The 22,322-nt window shown below is 44.8% G+C and overlaps 1 protein-coding gene across 1 annotated transcript in view; it reads right to left on the bottom strand.

Annotated features, from left to right (window-relative positions):
• The window catches only part of Crk (Crk proto-oncogene, adaptor protein), an 83,631-nt gene extending 67,550 nt beyond the window's left edge, over positions 1-16,081 (bottom strand). The window contains exons 1-2 of the mRNA XM_075673317.1: positions 15,425-16,081; positions 4,386-4,508 (exon numbers count right to left, since the gene is read on the bottom strand). Coding sequence (XP_075529432.1) covers positions 4,386-4,508; positions 15,425-15,459 — 158 coding nt within the window. The 5' untranslated portion in view covers positions 15,460-16,081. The remainder of the gene's footprint in view (positions 1-4,385; positions 4,509-15,424) is intronic.
• Between the last annotated feature and the right edge of the window lie 6,241 nt (positions 16,082-22,322).

Here is a 22,322-nt window from a genome sequence, read left to right on the forward strand (position 1 = left end):
TAAGGGATCGCTTTTGCGAATGCCGCTCTTCAATGAACATCTCGCCAACTGGGGTCACTGGGTATGTGGCACTGGGTGTGCACATACACCAGAGGCACATACCCAACTGCCCAAGTTAGTATTACAGATGCTCAGTGAAGAGGAGCACACATCTACTGGCACATACCCAGTGAACCAAACTGCCATCAAAAAGGTTCCCTGAAGACCAGCACAGACCGAGTGGCATTTGCCCAGTGCTCCAAGTCGGCATGAAAGGTTCAACGAACTACAGAGAACCACGCCAGCGTGAAAGAGGTTTGTTGAAGAGCGACTCATACATACATGGTTCTTTAGTGACGTCAAGACAAAAGTCTGATGACAAAGATAGAATGACAACAGAATGACCACGATGGCACCATGACAACGAGCACACGCCTAGGTGCCCAAGCTGGTAGGCGAATTGGGCTTCAGTCGCTGGGTCGGTGTAAGATTAGATAGATAGATGGATGGACAGGCAGACAGATACACACTGGCAGACGAACGGATGGACAGACAGATGGACAGACACATAGATAGACAGAGTGTATTTTGTTGCACACATTGGGAATGAATACCTCAAAACTAGTGCCATAGTGAGGGTTCGTTCCATGCGACATGCCTTGCATCTCCATGAGCACAATTGCTAAATTAAAAAAAATTTAATTCTGCAGTTTCTTTTGTGTCAAAACCACGATCTGATTATGAGGCATCCCGCAGTGATAGGCCCCAAGTTGATTTTGGCCACCTGGGAATCCTTAATGCACACCCAATGCATGATAGACAAGCATTATTGCATTTTGTCTCGGTTGAAATGCAGCTGCCATGGCCAGGATTTGATTCCACAACCTCATGCTTAGCAGCACAACACCATAGCCGCTACGCCACCACGGAGGGCCAAAATTGCAATAGGTGCATTAAAACGTTTATTTAAAAACTTAATCAGTGAAATTTTGTTAATTATTCAATTAAGATCTTATTCCTTGTGCCAGTAACAACTGCCTCTTCAAAAAATATAGCTCAAGGTTTTTAACTGCACTGCCTCCCACTGGCAATATTAAAAAGCTCTATGCAGTCTAAAAATAAAGCACTTGACATATTACTGTACACCTGTTTTACCAGAAATCAGGTTGGTTAAGAAAAAGGTATTTGATGGTTGTATTCGAATGCTGTGGTTATCTTTGTACAGTAAGCAAAAAGTGGATAAAGCTGATGTGGCTGACCATCTTTGCTTTACAGAATGGTTGACGGAATTTTAAGCTGTCAAGCAACAGACCAGCTAGACCAACAGACTCGCCTGCGAATTTCCTAATTTCATCGCCCACCTAGTGTTCTGCCATCCTCAACTGCGTTTCCCTTTTCTTGGTACCCATTCTATGACCCTAATCATCCACCGGTTATCTAACCTGCACATTACATGACCTGCCAAGCTCCATTTTTTTCTCTTAATGTCAATTAGAAGAACGGCTATGCCCATTTGTTCTCTGATCCAAACTGCTCTCTTTCTGTCTCTTAACGTTACGGCTAGCATTCTTCATTCCATCGCTCTTTGCGCGTTCCTTAACTTATTCTGAAGCTTCTTTATCAATATCCAAGCCTCTGCCCAATATGTCCGCACTGGTAAAACGCACTGATTGTACACCTTCCTTTTCAATGATAATGGTAAGCTTCCAGTCAGGAGCTGACAATGTCTGCCATATGCGCTCCAGACTATTTTAATTCTTCTGTGAATTTCCTTCTCATGGTCAGGGTTCCCTGTGATTAATTGACCTAGGTAAACGTACTCCTTCACAGACTCTAGAGGTTGACTGGAGATCTTGACCTATTGTTCCTTTGCCCGGCTGTTTATCATTATCTTTGTCTTCTACATATTAATCTCCAACCCAACTCTTGCACTCTCTCTGTTAAGGTCCTCAATAATTTGTTGTAACCCGTCTGCACTGTTGCTGAATAGAACACTGTCATCGGCAAACCGAATGTTGCTGAGATATTCACCGTCGATCCTTACTCCTAAGCTTTCCCAGTTTAATAGCTTGAATACTTCTTCCAGGAACGAATTGAATAGCATTGGAGAGATTGTGTCTCCCTCCCTCTCTGACCCCTTTCCATATAGGTATCTTCCTGCTTTTCTTGTGTGGAATTAAAGCAGCCATAGAACTTCTGTAGATATTTTTCAAGATATGTATGTAAGCAGTCTGTACTCCTTGATTGCATAATGCCTCTATAACTGCTGGTATCTCGACTGAATTAAATGCCTTTTCGTAATTTGTGAAAGCCATATAGAGAGGCTGATTGTACACTGCGGATTTCTCGAATACCTGATTGATGACACGCACCCTACCTAACATTTCCACATCCAGCACTATGCTGGGATCGGCAGATAGTATGAAATCAATTTTATTCCTTGTTTGACCATTAGGGCTTTTGCAGGTCCACTTTCTGTTGCTACGCTTCCTGAAGAAGCCATTTATTATTCACAACTTATTCTTTTCTGCAAATTCTACCAGCATCTCTCCTCTAGCGTTTCTAGAACCGACACTGTAGTTGCCAATTGCTTGTTCACCAGCCTGCTTCTCCCCCATTTTTGCATTGAAGTAGCCCATTACTACAGTATACTGAGTTTGCACTTTTATCACTGCTAATTCAAGGTCTTCATAAAAGAGAGGTCATAGACTGCATTAATTTTCACCAACCCTCTGATGCACACCCAGGCCCCTGTAATAAGAGCCCTTTTGCATTCCAGACTTGTGCTTGCTTGCTGCAGCAGGATGATGTTGAATTCGAGTCATGCTTGGCAGCAGAGTGCAATGGCCACTGAATGAGCACTGCTGTGGTAGGTGTGCTTATCCTTTCTCTACAGTTGACAAGTACAGTCGAAGCCAGAACGTGTGTCTTACAGTGAGTATAGTCATCAAGAAACTGCATTTCTGGAAATCTCAGTGATATTTGGTACACTTTTTGCGATTTTGAGAGATGCGGCAAGTGTGAAAGGCCAACTGCAACAAGATTGTCTACCACGTAAAATCGTAGTTTCAGACTGCATGTAGATAGAGCATCCGCCGCATAAGATCTTATGCTTGAAATGCAAGTGGGCGCACCCCAAATAGTTGCAAAAACAAACCGCCTTGTCAGCGAAACTTAACAGAAAAAAGAAAAGATGCCACAGTTATCACTCACTGGAAATTATGCAAAACCCAGCGCACTGACTGGCAGAGATTCACCAAAATAGAAAGCTTTTGAGGTGGTAACCCCCCCCCCCCTCTTAAGTCAACCGAAACAGCTCCCCCTCCTGTCGAAAGGTTGTTGTTTTGGTTTGAGCATACATAAAACCTTCGTTACAGCCTCTTGAATGCTGACTGTGCGTGACCTCCGAGACTGTGCAGCCCTCACAGCACATGGAAAATCTTGGTCGTGGTACAGGATATGTGTCGCATCTGCTAACTACCATGTGCCCTGCTTCAGTTGCCAATGTGCTATTTGAAGGCTGCAGAAAAAAAATATGGAATCTGGAGGACGCTTAAGCTTCGCCATTAAGAGTGGAATGTGATAGCAGTCAACGATCCCTGACTGCTTCTCATGCATCCTGGCAACTGGAGCATATGTAACCGTAATGTTTGCCGGGAAACGCTGGCTGCAAACGCTATGCACGAAGGCGGGCTTTGCGGTAGAAACCTGGCCTCTTGCGTGGGCCGCGATGCGACGGAGGCGAGCGCCAGCTGGAGGTATTGCAAGGAACCAGGCACGCTGCTCTGTAGCCCCCCCGAGACACCCACGTGCCGGCGCGTGCAAATGGCGGATGCCACAGTTGGTCTGTGAATTGTGGAAAAGCCGGAAAAGGGGGTCCTTTAGGTTCGCATAACAGAATTGTTTTCTCATCTAGTCGAATTACAATCTGAGAGCTATTATGTCTGAAGGCTGTGTGTAGTCGTAGTTTACGATTTTTCCACGTATTTTAGCTTGAGAAATTCAATTAGTTCCGTAAACTCCTTGTGCCACATGGATGACCTGGGTACGGGTGGTTCCGAAATATTTTTGCCAAAATAATGTCTGACGCTGGATGCCTACGTGGGACGCCAACACCGGATTTTCTGCGACACAGGCTCCTTAATGCTATATCGTTAAAATATGAGAATTTTGAGCCCTGCAGCTTCACCAAGACTGCTTTGATGGAACATAGTGCAACATTTACAATCGATTTAGCCAAACTGAAGTTTTGCAGCAGTTGGTCAATAATCATTTACTTGTCCACTTGGAGTGTAGAGCACTCAAAGGAAAATTCCACTCCCAGTCAATATCTCAATCAGAACTGGCATCCGTAACCACCACGATAGTTCACCTGCCCCTGTAGTTGTGAAGGACTAAGCACTCACCGGACACACAGCACCAGGTCACCCGCTATGGTTGTACTATTGCGGACCAAGAAGACACCCACTTCATTCTCAGCCATCAGGAGGTCTGATGCTTCTTGCCGGGACATGGGCCCAAAGAACCAGCTGCAAAATATGGTGAATAAGAGTGCATTACAAGGCGAGTAGATACACACAAAGGATGCAATCGTATATGCAAAGGTGGCACAACCTAGGCTGTTTTGTAGCAGCTCTGGGAGCAGTAATTTCGACATTTTGGAGCATAAGATATGCATTTTGGTGTAGCTTGATAAAGCTCAACATGAGTGAAATACAGGCATAGTAAGTAAAGCTGTTCTTTATTTGACTTTGCAGAACAGAATAATTTCCATGCTGGCTGTGGCAAGTAAATATGGCTGAGAAAAATAATAATGAACTATGCTTGATCTTATGTTAGTGGGTATTGTTAATGCTAGTCGTAAGTATTTTTTGTGGTCAATGAAGTAAATAATATTCAGCTTTAGTTAGTTAAGTTTTATAAGCTAGCTTAATTGTTAATGTGTCAATGCAAAGGTTGTCATGGCTGTCAAGAAATGACCGATAACAATGTTAAAAGCAACCTAGGCTATGAGTGGGCTCTTTCCAACCAAAAATAAATAAATAAATAAAATAAAGAAAGATTCAGCAATAATGTAACAGAAGCATGTGGCTTCGCATTCAATGAAGACCAGATAAACGCCAAAAATAACTGACACCTTGGGAAAAGAGCATGGCCGCTCATTTCTAATGCGATGAACTAGGCATGCAGGTGACGAGGTTTATGTTTGACACCGCTGCAATCCTGGGCACATGAAGACGTTGTGAAGACATATTTACTTTTTTTTTTTTTTTAAGATTGCAAAAGTTCTTTGTCACCAAGAAAAAGCAGTGCTCAGACCTATAGGCTGCTTTAAGCACCGTTACCTATCATTTCACTACATTTTTCACAACTACTGCATTGACACCATATAGACAAAGTAGGTTAATAAGGGTGAGGTATTTCCACCTAAGTTATTATCTGCGCACAATTTAAAAAAAAAAACACTCACAACTATCACGAAGAATGCCCATAAATACAAAGTAATTGCCATTAGCATAAAGCCATCTGTTATTTTTATTCTTGGTGACATTTTATTTTGACAGCCGGTATTAACATGCAATATATATGTGAAGTTAGTTGGAAATTGCGTGTTTATCAAGTCTCCCACATTCCTTGCTGGGAAAAGCAGTTCACTGGCTTTCCTCTCTGCATACACACCTAATATCATGAGCTATACAGTCAACTTTTTCAGACAAACTGATTTATTTGGGGCCCCATAGACCCAATGTTCAACAACAACAAATATTTTAGACACCTAACAATGGCTTAAATTTTCTGGACGTCGTGTTGTGAGCATTGTTGCCATGAACACAGTTTCTGCAGTCTGCATTTTTTCTGCCATTTTATGACTGCCATTCTGGCTGCTGCGGTTGATTAAAACAGAAACTTTAGATCTCTCGATTGCATTCTGCGGTAGAAAAGGCGATTCGGCATGGTGTAGTCATGCAGAAAATGGCGTAGACAGAATCCAAATTGGAGCGACAACTCTGTGCCATTAACTGAGGCGTCATCATCATCATCATCATCATCATCATCATCATCATCATCATCACTGTTGCCAAAGGAGAAAGGTCGAGATGTTTCACGGAGTTGCTTCCGTGGTTCGTCGCCATGCTGCACTATCAGATCAGTGACCACATGCGACAGGCGGGTGAAACAGTTCTCAGGTGTTGCACACACAATGTTTGCCATTAATCAACACAGAAGCCACTCAAGTGCACAACAATATGTATCATTATAGCCAAACTGAAGAGCTGTGCACTGAACAGACCGTATACAACTAATCCACCGAGTTGACAGTCCAGCCTTTCTTCACGACTGCCCCGTAAAAAGAGCACCAGTTCCAATCATCTTTAGCTGGTCCACAGAGTATGTGCATGCATAGAAAGATACAAAATACAATTTTAATTTCCCCACAGATAGCTTACAATGTACCACCTAATGACCACACTCTAAACGCAACTGCTGAAACTGATTATCTAGGCTAGACTAAGGCACGACTATGGCTGTGTGGTTGCTAGTGAATGTGCACAACTCACTAAATTTAACGACTTTATTCAAAATTTGTTTTAGAGCAGGCTGGCAGAGCTTGAAGGTTTGCCACAGGATGGCACGACTGGATAGCACTTCCACCCTTGAGCTATAGAAGTGGCCATCTCCACAACAGTGCACAAAGCAAATCATGTTTTTTGTTACAGCAACGAAACCTTGCTGTTGGGACACTCGGCGCTGCATTTTCAGGTTTACCCTGAATACGGCAACACAACAGCTTTTCACTTGCCAGCCTCTTGTCTGAAAGAAGCTTAGCCTTTGCCTGAGCACTCATTAAAAGTGGAGAATGAGCTGGTGCCAACTCAGCAGGCGTTTTCTTAACTCATTAAACGTGCTGTGTTGCTTGCTTTGCCACATGAATGGTACATCTTCTCTTAGAAGGTTTGTTTGAGGCTCTGCTATTTTTGAACACTTTTTGACGAATCGTCTATAGCAATCACATAGACCCCAAAAGCGTAGTACTGACTTTTTGTTAATGGGCGTCGAGAACTTTGCGACAACTTCTGTCTTTTTGGGATCTGGTCGAACACCTTGAGCGCTGATGACATGTCCAAGGAATCAAAGTTCGTCAAATGCGACCTGACACTTTTCCGGTTTAATTGTTAAGTTTGCTGAATGGAGTGTCTCTAACACTAACCGCAAGACTGCCATTTTAAGCTGGAACATACCCCCAGCATCCACCATGCACTGAAACAATGCCAGGGCAGTACAAAGACCAAATGGGAGAGCTTCAAATTCATTAACCCCATCAGGGGTGACAAATGCTGTATTCTCACGGTCTTGCTCATCCACTTCAATTTGCCAATATCTACTTTTCGGATTGAGGGAGGAGAAAAATTTTGCAGACTGTAGCCAATCTAACATGCCATCGATGCGTGGAAAGGGGTATACATCCCGCTTAGTCACGCTGTTCAATTTACAGCAGTCTACAAAGAACCACAGTGTGTTGTCTTTTTTCTTAACAAGCCCTACATGAGATGCCCACGGACTGTTGGAAGGCTGAATGACATCGTCTTTGGGCATTGCACGTACTTGGTTCTTGATAATCGCTCTTTCCTTCGGCGAGACTCGATGCGGATGTTGCCATGCCAGTCTGGTCATCTCCTCTGTTATAATTCTGTGCTTTACAATGGTCATGCAAAGCACTTTTGAAGTGGAGGAACACTCAGCAAAATCCTGTATCAGGCTGTGTAACTGTTGCTTTTGAAGCACTGAAAGGTTCGGATTGATTGCAATTACCTCACGGACATCGCGGGTCATTGACACGGTCGCTGATACTAGCTCTAAGCTGCCCAATTCTGTTGTTTCAGGAAACTCATTGAAGAAGATGATAGTTGTTTTCTCCGCAATGTGCTGAAACTCATTTCCAAAATTTATGAAAAGGATATCTGCACACCCTTTACGGAGGTAGGAGTCCTTATGCAACACGCGCTACTGCTCAAGAATAGTTTTGTGTTGCTATCTGCTATACCTTGGTAGTCATTGAATGTGCCATTTTTGATGAGAACTATTACACTGCTACGTGGCAGTACAGTTACATAATCATCGAGTCACAGTGGAGCAATATACGGCTCTCCTGATTCTTCCAAGCTTATAGCTAGTCCAGTCGAGAATGATACACAACTTCTGTAAGCTGATAATGGCTACCGTTAGCCTTCAGAAATCTATTGTAAGTATGACATCCCTCGAGCATTTTGAAAGTACTACCAAGTCACCAACGTATTATATCTTTGTATTCGAACACTTGCAGTGCATCTGCCGAAAAGCATAATAAGGTGACCACCTGCTGTGCACATCTGAGGTCCATTCCACTAAGTCAAAACTTTTTCTAACTTCAGAAGAGTACTGCAAAAGAGAACTTCTTTGCCAGTTCATAGCTTATCACTGTATAATCTGCCCTGGTATCAATTAATGTATTCAGCTCGTACCCATAAAAAGCAAAGGCAAGTTTGAAGCTATTTTCTCATTACTGCACTTCTTTACCGGGAACCAATCATCGATGTCACCATGGTAGTGCAGCGGAGGGTGTTTGCATGTATGACTGTTAGTGGCCATCTTAAGTTCTCTGACTTTGGGCTAGGTGAACGATGCTTAGCCGTGCTTGAACAGTCACGTTGGCTGGGCGATCAGTAACGCATAGGGTATAATGACCGCGGTTGATGATAGCAAGGTGTGCTGATGTTAGCAGACCTAACATCAGTTTCAGGTGTGCTGAAACTCTGATGCGTACATAAGTATTCTTCGATGTCGGATGGTCTCTCACCATTTCAGGAGCATGGTGCATTCATTGAAAATCTTCTAAGCCCGGCTTGACGGTACCAGCAATATCGGTACAGACGCAGTAAAAACACAGAGGCCTATGGTCAGCGTCACACCACATGTCACTTTTCCTGGGCCGTCTCAGCCATACGAGACGCATTGCTTGCTATTGTTGCGTAGCTATTTGGCCTCGCGATGGGCGCACTGTGAACGATGGGCACACTGTGAATAGCGGGTCGCCTAAGCATGTGGGAGTACGCTGGTGCCGGTCGTGCCGGTAGCAGCTCACACTGTGGTTCCCATATGACTTGCCTCACTTGCTTCTTACAATATCGACAATAGACGGCTCTGGAGGAGTCTCGTGAGGCTGCATCTTGCGTAGCTCTTCCCTGGCTACAGACCTGACGAGTACCCACAGTGTGTGCAGGTTATTCTGTGCACACAGAAAAGATATCTGAGGATGCACAGCTTAGACCGCGGTTTTATTGCCAAGCTCATTGCTGAAGCATCATTTTAATTGTTGTTGCTTCTGATCGAAACTCATCGATCGTGCGTAGTGGATTGCGAACGAGACCCGCAAAAAGCTCTTACTTTACTCCATGCACAAGATAGTGCACCTTTTTGTCATCACTCATGTTGGGCTCAGCACACTTGAAAAGGCGGGGCATGTCCCAGGGGCATAGCCAGGGGGAGGAGGGGGCTTATGGAGCTTCAGCCCCCCCCCCCTCCCTGAAATTTTTTCATGCTGTCCATGCATCGCCGACCAAAGCAACCCCCGGCGCCGGAAATCATTCTGGATTTTGTCTAGAATGTCTTCCACGCTCGAAAAGACATTTCACAGCGAACATTGCAAACTCGGGCTGGATTTCGCGGCAACGCCCATGTACCGGGAGTAACATAACGCATAATTCAAGCACAAAGTTTCAAGGGCGTTTTGATGGTAACGGGCTTGCCACGGAATCTACGGAGCGCATGGATGTCAATTTCTAAACTTTATGGCTATAAATCTCAAACTTTTGATGTGAAAGGTGCGTTAACATTTCCAAAGTTATGCTTCAGATTTTCCATTCCGGAACTTTCTGCATTTAATGCTGTTATAAACATTCGACGCCAAAGGTGCATTGACTTTTCTAGACTTAGATCGGAACATACGAGACAAGCCAAATCAACACACTATCAGACAAGTTGACAAACCATGCAGCGAAGCATTGTGGTGGTTCAATTGTGCCGTCATGTCACAAAAAAATATCAACATTATTTTTTCACCTACACCAAAGCATCCATGTCAAGACACTAAAGCCAGCCAAGGTAACTACGTTCTTATTTATTTTTTCTACTTTGACTTTTATTCGCGAGGACACATTGAGCTTCTTAAATTTTTGTGTTCTCGCTACCCGTGGGCAGCAGGAACCAGCCAAAAAGCATGCGTTTTTCTCATGTTACCCCGACCACAGCGCAACACGTTCAATGAGCATTCGTTTTTCTCTGGCCCAGTGGATTTTCACCTGGCAGTTTTGGACGCTTTCTGGCTAGCAGACAAGAAAATGAAACAATACTCGCTCGCTGCCATCACTGTGGGGACTCGACGGATTGCAATGCGTTCGCTTGAGCATAAACTCTCCGGAGAGTCTTGTCTCGCCAGTGTAGGATACCAAGCAGTATGCATATGGTTCTCTGTGGACCAAGCGTCTCATGTTTTCTTCTATATTCCTTCAGTAGCCACATTATATTTGCCCAAAGTAGGCATTCGATTGTGGCCAACATGCTTTCCTTTGCGTTTCTTCATTCCGGTGCCCCCACCCCACAAAAGAAAACAAGAAAGAGGTTGCAGAGCAGCGCATTGTTGCATGGTGAAAGTTGGAGTTTGTTGCTTCTTCTTTTGCGGAAGGTAATGGGCCCCGGGACGCTTCACTTTCTGGATACTCGTATTATATTATTGCGACAGCAATTACATGGACACTGCAGGCGCACTCCTGCCATCGCCGTCATGTTTTGTATAGAGTGGAAGTGCTATAACCTTGTGAATGCGCACCGCATGCTGTATGTGCGAATGAAAGCGTGGGGGGGGGGGGGGGGAGGCATGGGTGAGCCGACAATGGTGGTTCAGACCTGTGTGTACAAGGGTGAAAAGCAGGGAAGAAGTGCACTACCTTTTAATGCGCGCGATACGTCATCAGGGGGAGTGGTGGCGGGCCTTAGGATTCTGTGATTGCACAACATGTTTATTTGCCTTGTTTCATGCATTATATGTGGTGACTTTTTCTTAGATACGTAAATTTATTGGAGACTTATACTTGTATTTAAATATCTTATACCGAGGTTTTGTGTACACATGCAGCAAACTTTGTTTCCAGATGCACTTTTTTGCCCTTTATCAAGCTGTATCCTCACATTTGTGTATTTCATTGTATCTTCGCATTTCTAATGTAGGAGGGCGAGTCAAGTGAAAGTGAGCCAACCAACCCCGCTCAACAATGGTTCTGTCCATTATTTGCGAGGCATGCATGTAGCACACAGGCATCTATCATTTACAAAAGTGACACGTAGGTGTGAGAATAAATGTTCTTTAACGGTCTCATACACTGGGTTTAATATGGTTACATATCATAATGGACGCACCAAAAGTAGAACAGCGTGGTGTTGTGACGATTTGACAGCTGAAGGTGTTTCCAAAAAAGAAATTAGTCACCGTATGGCTGCTGTGTACGTTGAACATTGCATTATACTGGCCACAGTCAAGCGTTGGAGGGAACGGTTCAAAGAAGGAAGTGATAGTTGCAAAGATGGTCAAAGACCCAGCCAAAGCCACTGTGCAATCACCCCCAACATAACTGCAAAGGTTGATGAGCTGATTAAAGAGGATAAGCATCGATGAACAGGCAGACCGTGTGAATGTCAGTCACGGTTCGGTTCACATCATAATTCATGTACATCTCAGTTATTGGCTAATGTATGCGCAATGGATGCCAAAGATTTTTAATCCCCACCAGAAGATGGAGAAGTATGGCGCTGCCTTGACTCATTTGATCCGGTATCCCAATGAGGGTGACGACTTCTTGGCTGCAATTGCGACCATGTACAAATCATGGTGCCACTACAACGAGCCTGCAACACGACAACAAAGCTTACAGTGGAAACATTCGAATTCACCACCCCCTAAGGAAAGCAAAAGTCGTCATTTCCGTCGGAAAGGTGTGGTTGACTTCTTTTTTTATCGTCGAGGGGTCATTACTGATCGAATTTGCTAAACCTGGAGAGATTATCAATCATTTCCGATATTATGAAACGGCGGATCGGCTGCATGTCGCAATCAAGAACGAATGATGTGAAAAATTGACGAATGGAGTCATCTTGCTCCACGACAATACCCGTCCCCACGTCGCTGATGTGGGGACATCAGCCTCCCCCCCCCCCCCTACCCCCTCAAACAAAATTTCTGGCTACGCCACTGGTGGTCTCCTATAGCTGGAATGTTGCTATGGGCCGCTAAATCCCACAAATCAAGCATTCAATTAATTTTAAAGAGACAATGACACGAAACTTGTTAGCTTCAATTCTGCATTGCATGATAAACCATATGTGTCCCACAGCAAGCTGGCAAAATTTTAACGCATTCGGTGCAGTTGAACTGTAATGACAAACAAGGGACATGAAAGAAATAAGACACCGTACGGCAGTCTAGCAACATTGAGTGGCGACAAAATGAAACCCAAACCCACAAACAGTTCGCTCAAAATAATTGAATCCAATGTCAAAGGCCACGCATTTCCATGCTGCAAGCACTGGAAGTGATTGCAAGTGCTGGAATTATGCAATCGCTGCCATGTCAATTTGTTTTTTTGCATTGTGCATCTATACTTTTAAGCAAATGTACCCTTTGGGGTGTATATTTGCCACACAACGATGATCGTCATCTGTCTTGCTTGCGTTTCCTTCCTTAAAAACGCTGTGCTTGCTACTTTCCTGTCGAGAATGCTCTGTCATGCTGATAATGAGCATGGCATTCGTGACTTCGAAGCATGGGGCTCGCCACGTTAAATTAAGGAAATGTGGACAAGACAGAGGATGATTATTGTTGTGTGCAAAAGGGTGTAATTTTGCTTAAGAGTGTAGGCAATCTGCCGCAACATTTTATAGCACAAGTAAAGAAATTGCTGGCACAATTCAATGGCAACACCCTTGCTTTGCTGTTGGGTGCCAGAGCTTGAACAGCAAAATTTCCAGTGTGTTCTTGAAATGTTTCACAGCAGACAAGAAAGCGGCGCCCCCACAATTTCTGATGTCACACAGTTTAAGCTGTGCACCATAAGCTTAGCTATTGCGTTTCTATAACTATACTGGGCCCCCTACTATCAGTTAAAATGATAAAGTGAGAAAAGTCAGACCACCATGTCATGGCACCTTTAATTCAGTGAAGGTTACACAGAGGAGCATCACTCTATGCTCTGTCCCGCCCATTGCATACAACATGAAAGAAACTGCCAGTCCTGTCAGCCAAACTGGAACGAGACTACGCTGTGAATGTCTGGGAAAGGACATAGCTCACCTAGGGTGCGATCTTGTACGTGTTCCAAAATAGAACGGAGGAGGTTCGTTCCACCGAGCCATATACGATTCGTCAATTTTAACCGTGCCGAACGCCATGACGTCAATTGTGACGTGATATCTGCTGTCAATCATTCCGTGTCGCCTGCAATCGGACGAACGGAACGGAACATGCCGCCTATTTCGTGACGTAAAGAACGGACCACCTCCATTCTATTTTGGAACGCGTACAAGATCGCACCCCTAATGTGCACCACTAATACATGTCACTTTCCATTCATCTAGTGCTGTCCACAAGAGAATTAGCAGTGGTCAACGGACAAGCTTTTCTTCAGGTTATCATCTCAGCTGGCTGACAGGAGCAACAGCTTTCACTAATCTGCATGGAATTAGCAAAATGGAAGCCTCGTCTTATTGTGCAGCATCGATTTTTGTCGCCATGTCAACAGTGTCACATTGCAGTCCTCGGAAACTGCAAAGCTTGGATAGCATCGGGGGACATGACTGATCAGCAAACAATTATAATAGCGCCTTTGGCGGGTAGACAAGATGTCAACCAAACCACGCAGGACTCATGCACGCCAGGCGAGGAGATCCCCTAATTAAAAGAAAAACTCGCCAACCTAAACTGATGATGAGGTCATAACTCGCGCAATGCCACACGATTGCTGCTAAGAAAACATTACAATCAAGATGAATAAGATGTCACTGCTGCTGCATTCTTGACAAGCCTCAGACAAACGTAATGAACAACAAAAAAGTCAAGTATAAACCCGATGCAAGCAATCATGTGCATGATGGCTGTTGCGTTCGCTCATCATCTACAAGTTGTGTGCCATGCGAGTGATGAATTTGAGCGGTGTCTCCCCGACTTTGCTGGTATGAGGACTGCAAATACACGGTGAAACTGGCATGACGAGTGCTTTTTTTAATCAGCAGAAAATATTTCTAAAGGACTCGCAGGAGGTTTTTATTCCTGCCTATATCAAAATTAAGTCGTTAGCTCGTTCCGTGCAACAATTGGTAGTACTTGACTGATGTACATCAAGTTGCGACTTCGCGTTATTGTTTAGTCGCTCATAACACTTTTGGGTGACGAGCGACGAATTCTATATTTACAGAGCTGTGCAATCGAGCGACAAGAACGAGTGATCCATTTGCACTCTCCTGGGAATTTGGGCTTAACAAAGAAGAGATGAAATGCAAACTAAAGTCCTTCTACGAATGCTGATGGCCGCATCGTGTAATGTTGTCACTGCCATTAACATCTGAGGAGATTTGTTTTCGATACATTCACATGAGCAAAACTCATAAATTTGGCCGTACGCTTTGCCATGTCCCCAATTGGAGGCCGAGAACATTCGGCGGGTACGATGCTTTTAGGAGGCCCGTGCAGACGTCATCCCGGAGAAAGAAGGCCCTTTCCTACAAGGTGAATGTAAGAAAGGGGGCGAGCCACCCAAGGATTCTCGAACGCAGAAGTCGCTCTTATTTGTGCTGTCTTTGCAACCCCTAATTCTTTCGTAATTGGATGAAAACAACGTACAGAAACACGTTCGGATTGGCCTTTGCAGGAAGGCTGCGACAGGCTAACTGGCGCTACTCAAGGCTAGCGCTAAACGAAGTTTTTTTTCTTCTTTTTGTTATGTTCGGCATTAAAAGTCGCAAAAGCTATCCCAGGACGCTTTCAGACCCTGCAAAATGATTGTTTTTTGCAAGCGTGTAGGCCTAACCGAGTGGTGGTCCGTGAAACACGATCTTCGGGAGGGGGGAACGCACCCCAAAATAAACGGGCGCTCCCCGCCGCGGCGTGGAAAGACGTAGCAAAAGTGGCTCGCGAGCAACGGCGGGAGGAATGCGCCGTTTTGGGGCATAGAGCTAAAACAAATAACAAGTAAGGAGGTTCGGTTGCTCGAAGGAAACGGTTTAGCCGCGAACGTTGCAGCCGTGCGTCCGGTTGTACATACGTGCGGTCGGTCGCTTTTATCTCCGGAGGCCAGCCAGCACTTGGGCCGAAACATGTCACGCACAACTTCGCTATACACACAACACACGCTCGGATACTGACCTGTTCTTATCGTACGGATCAAAGCTCCCGGCCATGTCTCCTGTCGTGTACGTCACGCCACGGGGGCGCAGTCAAGGCAGATAGGTGACCGAGAAAAAAAAAATCACTGCGAGGAAACTTCAGCCAACACACGACACGCACGCGCGCTCGTCGATGCGCCGGCGTTTCCGCTAGACAGCGTTTGGGCAGACGAAATCGATCACGTCCTAGTCACCACAACACAGCTGCTGGGAGTGTCACACAGGCGCTCTAAAACTTGCGCTATGGCACCAGCATCAAACGTGGTTCTTAGAGTTGCGGCACAGTGATCGCGCGCGAGTCGTGAGGATGAGTCTTCAGATAAGCTGTATCATTGAACGGGCGGTCTGGTGAGCCGGGGTCGATCAGGAGCACCACTGCAGGCCACAGTTAGGCTTAGCGAGCATCGGCGAGCCGCCACCACCGCCGTCGCAGTAGGACGAGAGCGCACGGGGCAAAGTACGCCTTGCCGGAGCCGCAGAGATGACTGGAACGCGTTCGCTAAGTATCACCACACAGACAGGGCCATCGCTGGGCACCATCACCACGGAAAGCGTAGCATCATACGGGCCCACGAGCGCACGAACTGCGACAACGACGCACAATCAGCCATACGGAGACAGGCTAAACGTTGGCTAAACATCAACTTGTATCAGCAGCCCAACAGCCAGCCAGCAAAAGCGTTGGTCCATGGCGGCCATGATGTGTTTCCGGTTCCTGCAATCGCTTTCTGCGTCTACAGGAAGCATAGACTATACTGACAGGAAGCATTGGAAAACCTATGGCCTACATGGCCTTTGAGATTGGCAACTGTAAGTACAAAAGCCAGTAAGTGGTGTTCTATTTTATAAACAGGTGGATGGACGTTATGAGCGTCTTCTTTGGAACGGGACGGTGGGCTGCGCCATCAAGCCCCTGTACTGTCTAATGTTCTATCAAGGTTCAAAAAAAAATTAAAAAAACGTAGGAACTTCCACACCCACATTTTCTGATCCCCTATTGAAAACTTTGCGTCTCCGCTTTTTGTCTTCTAGGGTAACGCCCGCTGGTTTTAAAATAGGAGTCATAAAGTATATGCTTTTGCTGGTTGAAGGCAAGGAGACCTTCTGCTGACTGCACTCATGCTGTATTGACTGCACTCGCGCAATGCCGCATGTTCGACTGGGCGCCACGCGTATGGTGACGCATGTTTGGCCGGGGCTAGCGGGGGCGAACACGACCGAACACGACACGAGTGCGCGCCAGTCGCAACCGTGCCACCGCGGAGAACGACGGTGGAGCGCGATTCGATCCCGTCAAGCAGCGCACGCCAGCAGACGACGAAGAGCGACGAGCACATCATAATTGGATTTCTCCGCTCTTCCTGCGCATGCGCGAGGAGCAGTGGTTGCGAGAGAGAAATGTGGGGACTTTTGGTGCTTAATTTTTCTTCGTCTAGGTACTACAGGGAAGAAAGCCGTTGTTTGTCCCTAGCCGAGCTTGCAGCACAGAATCGACAGGATGCGTGGCTGGCAAGACGGAGAAGCCGCGTCCGAGGTGAGTTTGTTGCTATTTTGTTGCGATGATAGCATATTAAATTTTATAGTCGCAGGGGGATACGTTTGGAAGTGAGGTGTCTTCTCGGATGACTTTAGTGGCAAAGCATTACGTCGTGCCGATGCATTGTTCATTAGTGTCGTTGATCAAGGTCAGCATACCACACTTCAGGGGAATCGCGGGAACGGAACCAGTTTATGAAATCAGCTGCCGTGCCGATGCATTAGTTCTTAATGTAACTGAGCATACAACACACTTGGAGATTCGTGGGAATGGAACATTTTGTACTCTGTATGTGTAAGTACTAAAACTTGCGTCGCCATGTAATCTGAGCCATAGATCGTTGTGAGAGCTGTACAGCCACACTGGCAAAACACTACGCCCTGCGGGTGAATACGGAACACACTTATGCTAAAGAAAAATGTTCGTCATGCAATTTCATAGCAGTAGACCTTTGTGACAGCTGTACAGTAACACTGATATTGGTTACGTGGTGCAGATTCGTAGCGTTTCTGAGTTGCTTGTGCGCAAGGTTAATAATCCCGGCTGTTACGATGTCTAGGGGCGCTCTATGTGGGCGAAACAAGGGCTCAGATCGCTACAACCGCGTGCGAAATAGCCCTGAAGGCCTGCCAGTACACTTGTTCGGCGTCTCCGTGCTTGTACTGCGACAGGAGACGTGACGGCAAGTGCGCACGTATATCACAGTGGCCGCTTTCCACTCTTGGTATAGTTTGCCGCAATACAATGCGCATGCTTCGTTGCGCGACAATGGTGCCTTGCAGCGAAGCTGACTTTAGGCAAACGGCATTATGCAACGCTCGAGCCACCTTGTCCGTCACTGCGGATAGAAAATTTAAACGCATACAGGTTCAAGCTATTTGAGCTGTATCATTTTGTCGATGTTTACCCCTCTTCACTAAATGAAGAGGTTATCGTATGCCTGAGTGAGTGATATAAAAGATTGATAAAAAGCCAGGTAACCTATGTGCAGTCAGTCAAAAAACACTATTTATGCAGGCGTCCACGCTCCTGTAAAAAAAAAAAAAAAAAAAGTGCAATTCAGTGATGACCCTCTGAGGTGGATTCACACCTATATAAGCACAGCCGGCTCATCAGTCACAAAGTAGGAACTGAAGAGAACTTTTTAATGCTCATTACACAACATTGACAGCGATTAATTTGTGGTCAGCCAGTGACAAACGCATTGCACCAAACAGTGAGACTTTGTCTTAATCTGCAATGCGTATGTGCCGAACAGGAGAGCACAGATGGTTGCTCCTTGGCATCTGATCCCCCATTCATTTGCTTTCTTCCGATTTTTTTTATGTGATACTCTTGCCTTCACACACTGTCAGACTGTTCTCCTTCATGCGTTTCCTTGTACTCTTTCTGTCCACTTCTTGCTCGACATACCATGCATGCCTTCAGTCATGTCCCATTGATCGATGCAGTCTTGTCCTTTTGTTTCTCTCGTCCAGAACCTGCAACTTTCGACAACCACTCCCCAGCATTATTTTGCTTCTTTTTGTGATAGTGCCTGGCTATCTGTTACTGATGCCACATGTTCACTTTGCAATGGTTTATTAGACCACATACATAAATTAATTGCTGTATAAAACCTTGACCCTCCAGCACTTCCACAAAATTCATGCAGAAGTGGAAACAAAGATTACACTTCATTCCTCACCACAGCTTATTATGTCTGCATCAAAGCTTGATATTACCTACACGTCTGCACTGCCTTTGTGTCTTTCTTTTGTAGCTGTAGGTCACTGCATGAGCAGAAAAAGATGTTGCTTAAGTGTTCATGTGCTTAAGTAGGCAATGTAGTGTACTTGAATTTCACAATGCTTAACTCAATTGGTGGTATGCCTGCACTATAACATGTACAAACTGAACAGCATATCCAAACAAGAAAATTGCTAGCCTATCACGGTTAGGTTGAGTCATTTGAATGGAAGTTGGGACAGTTCTTGTATGGGATGGCTGATGGCATTTAGGCTCATCATGTCTCCCTCAAAGTGGGAGCAAAAACGCAGTACATGTATAAAAGATGAGCAGTTTTATTGGATTGTGGTGCTTTACATGCGCCTCACTTCAAGCACAACAATGTCTTTGCGTGTCACCTGTGTCAATACGAAGCCACTGCAGCTGGTGAGCAATGTGCTTGCAGATGGCACTGGCTACATTCCTTTGGAAAGGCATCCTCATGTTGCACAATGTAGTGAAAATGAAGGCTTTTAAATGAATGTGTACTTTATTTTTTATTTACCTCTCACCTACTGTTGCCAAACACAGATGATGTCTCCTGGTAAGCCGAATGCCTGTGAACATTGCAAGGCACTGTGTCAGGCAACCGTTTATAATCTTCAGCATAAGACTGTAGAAGGCGGCCTTCTGGTTTGTATACATGAAAGCACCAGGAAAGCAAGCTAGATAGACTAAAGACTAGCTGACTTCACAGCTCTGTACAGCCTGTACTGCTTACAGAAAGCAAGTCACACTGGTCGTGGGACCTATAGCTGTGGCATGCAAATAGATGTTTGTATTGTCTGTAGTACATATACATAGCCTTTCTTTGAAAAATATGTTTGGTTACTTTTCATTAACTTTACCTAGTCAGGACATGCATTATCACTTAAACTGCTTGGTCTTCAAATAAAACGAGCATTTTCTGCATAGTAACTTTTACTTACATGAAATATGTAGTGGTGTTGACCTGTAGAAGTGTACAGAATACATAAAATCTTGAAGCACTTAAGCAGAATTTATAAACAATGCTAAATTTAGGTGGACTGACAAACTGGACTGTACAACACAGATAAAATAGGGCACTTGCAAGACAGTTTCTTGATGGCCTAGTTCCTAGAAGGTTTTTAGAACGAAAACAGTGTCAACTGATTGGAAAAGGAAAGGAGACAGGCACAGTGCTCACTTATGACTCAGTTTTTTTTTTTGTGTGTGTGTGTGTGCAGTAATATATACGAGGCGGGTTCAAAAAGAAACCGAACTTCTGAAATAGCGTGCCAATCAGCAGAGAGAGCGCGCTGCGGCTACTGAGCGCATATAGCGACAGGTTTAGACAACAAACTGCCATTTGCCACATTTTGCTCTGGCCGTTAGTTGGCAAGCTACAGCCCCTGAAGTGAGCACATGAACAAGCTGCTCTTCGGATTGGTGCCAAAGTGACAATGAAGGAAATGTAAGAACAGTGTGTGTGTGTGTGTGTGAAGTTCTGCTACAAACTTGGGAAAACTTTCAGAGACATTTCAGTTGCTTAGCCATGCATATGGGGAAGACTGTATGAGTCGCACGCAGAGCTATGATTGGTTCAAGCATTTTGAAGAGGGAAGAATGTTGGTCGATGACGATCCCAAGCCTGGGCGACCTTCCACATCCACAGATGATGACCACGTCGAGAGAGTTCGAACTGTGATTTGTGGATATCGTTGTTTGACTGTTCGAGAAGTTGCTGACAAAGTGGGTATCAGCGTAGGATCATGTCATGAAATTTTGAGTGACAAACTTGGGATGCGTCGTGTCAGTGCAAGATTTGTGCGACATTTGTTGACTGATGAACAGAAGCAGACCCATGTTGAAATCAGCCAGGAAATGCTTGCCGCTGCCAATGACAATGAAAACTTTCTTAAGAACATCATAACAGGCGATGAGACATGGGTTTATGCCTACAATGTTGAAACGAAAGTGCAGTCGTCGCAGTGGGTGGCCAAAGGTTCTCCTCGTCCAAAAAAAGCACGCATGAGTCGGTCAAAAATGAAGGTGATGTTGGTTGTGTTTTTTGACTGCAAAGGCATTGCCCATCAGGAATTTGTGCCACATGGTTAGACAGCAAACAAAGAAGTTTGCCAGGGAATCCTAGCATGTTTGAGAAATTCTGTGCGCAGTAAGAGGCCTGAATTGTGGGAAAATCAGGCTTGGATGTTGCATCATGACAATGCCCCGGCTCACATGTCGCTCCTTGTCCGCAGCTACTTAGCGAAACACCACACTCCTTTTGTGCCCCTCCCATCATATTCACCGGACCCAGACCATTTCCAAATCGTAGAGGAGATCCAGGACAATGCGAGAAGAGACCTGCATGCCATTCCAAAAATTGCATTCCAGGAGGCTTTCCAAAAATGGAAGAAAAGATGGGAAGAGTGCATTGCCAGTAGAGGGGACTACTTTGAAGGGGACAGCACTTAAAATGTTGTACCATAAGCAGCAAAGCTGTTGTAGCAAAAGTTCGGTTTCTTTTTGAACACACCTCATATGAACGGAAAGGGTGGGGTTCAAGGCAGGTGCAACAAGAACACCCAATGGGAGGTCGAATGTAGTTTAATGTCCAAACCACAGCAGTAAACTGGTAACCTTTAAATGGTAAGCAGAACAGTAATGCTACGGGAACTGTCATGCCCTTCATAATTGTAACAACCGTCGGAATGTTGAAGTATCTTTTCAATGTCCCATTAATTTCCACTATTCTCATTCTAAATGGGCAAATGCACTTCCATTCATTTACCATAAGACGTATCTTCAAGAGATCAAACCCACTAATGCTAGTTCTTTCTAGGTACCTGAAGTAAAATAGCATTTCATTCAGTCAATATATGCAAGTTTCCAAACACTACTATCATGAAATAGCTCAGTTGTCCATCTTGAGCAAGGCAGTTATTAGCTGGTATAATGTCAGAATTTGTTTATCATTTACTTGTAGACCTGCTGATGCTGGTGATAATGTAAGCAGAATGCTGTTGAGACCACTGAGAAAGTACGAAAAAAAAATTAATTACTACATTGTTCCAGCCATCATTCCCGAAGGTGTCCACACTGCCCCATTGTAAGCAACCACTTCACATTACAGCATGCATATCTTGCACATTTCTTTATTTCACTCTTTCTCTATCGTGTAGGGCTGGCCATATTAGCTTAAAGCACTAGAAATCAATAACAATGACATCAGCATTGCCACGGAGGAATGACTGAAATTAAAGAAAACAACAAAATCATACAAGGAAAGTAAGGAACACACACGAGCACCTATTCACAACTGGAAGCATATTGGTGAAAAAACAGGCACAGCACAAATTGATAAGGAAAAAATGAATGTTCAAGGAAAAACTGTACATGTGTGACAGAACTTTGTGGGTGCATAAAGAAAAAAAAGACTAAATGTTAACCTCATCACCCAAAGGGTCCCTGAAACTACTTTAGTTGTGTGCTACCTACACATACACAGTATCTCTCCTTGAATGGTTACTCAAAAAAGCTTCATGTCACCATGCTATATAAAGAGCTGCAAGTGCTTAAAAATTACCCTCCTCTAAAACCTTTCCTCTCC

Source organism: Dermacentor variabilis, chromosome 10 (assembly GCF_050947875.1).
Source record: "Dermacentor variabilis isolate Ectoservices chromosome 10, ASM5094787v1, whole genome shotgun sequence".
Taxonomy (NCBI): Eukaryota; Metazoa; Arthropoda; class Arachnida; order Ixodida; family Ixodidae; genus Dermacentor; species Dermacentor variabilis.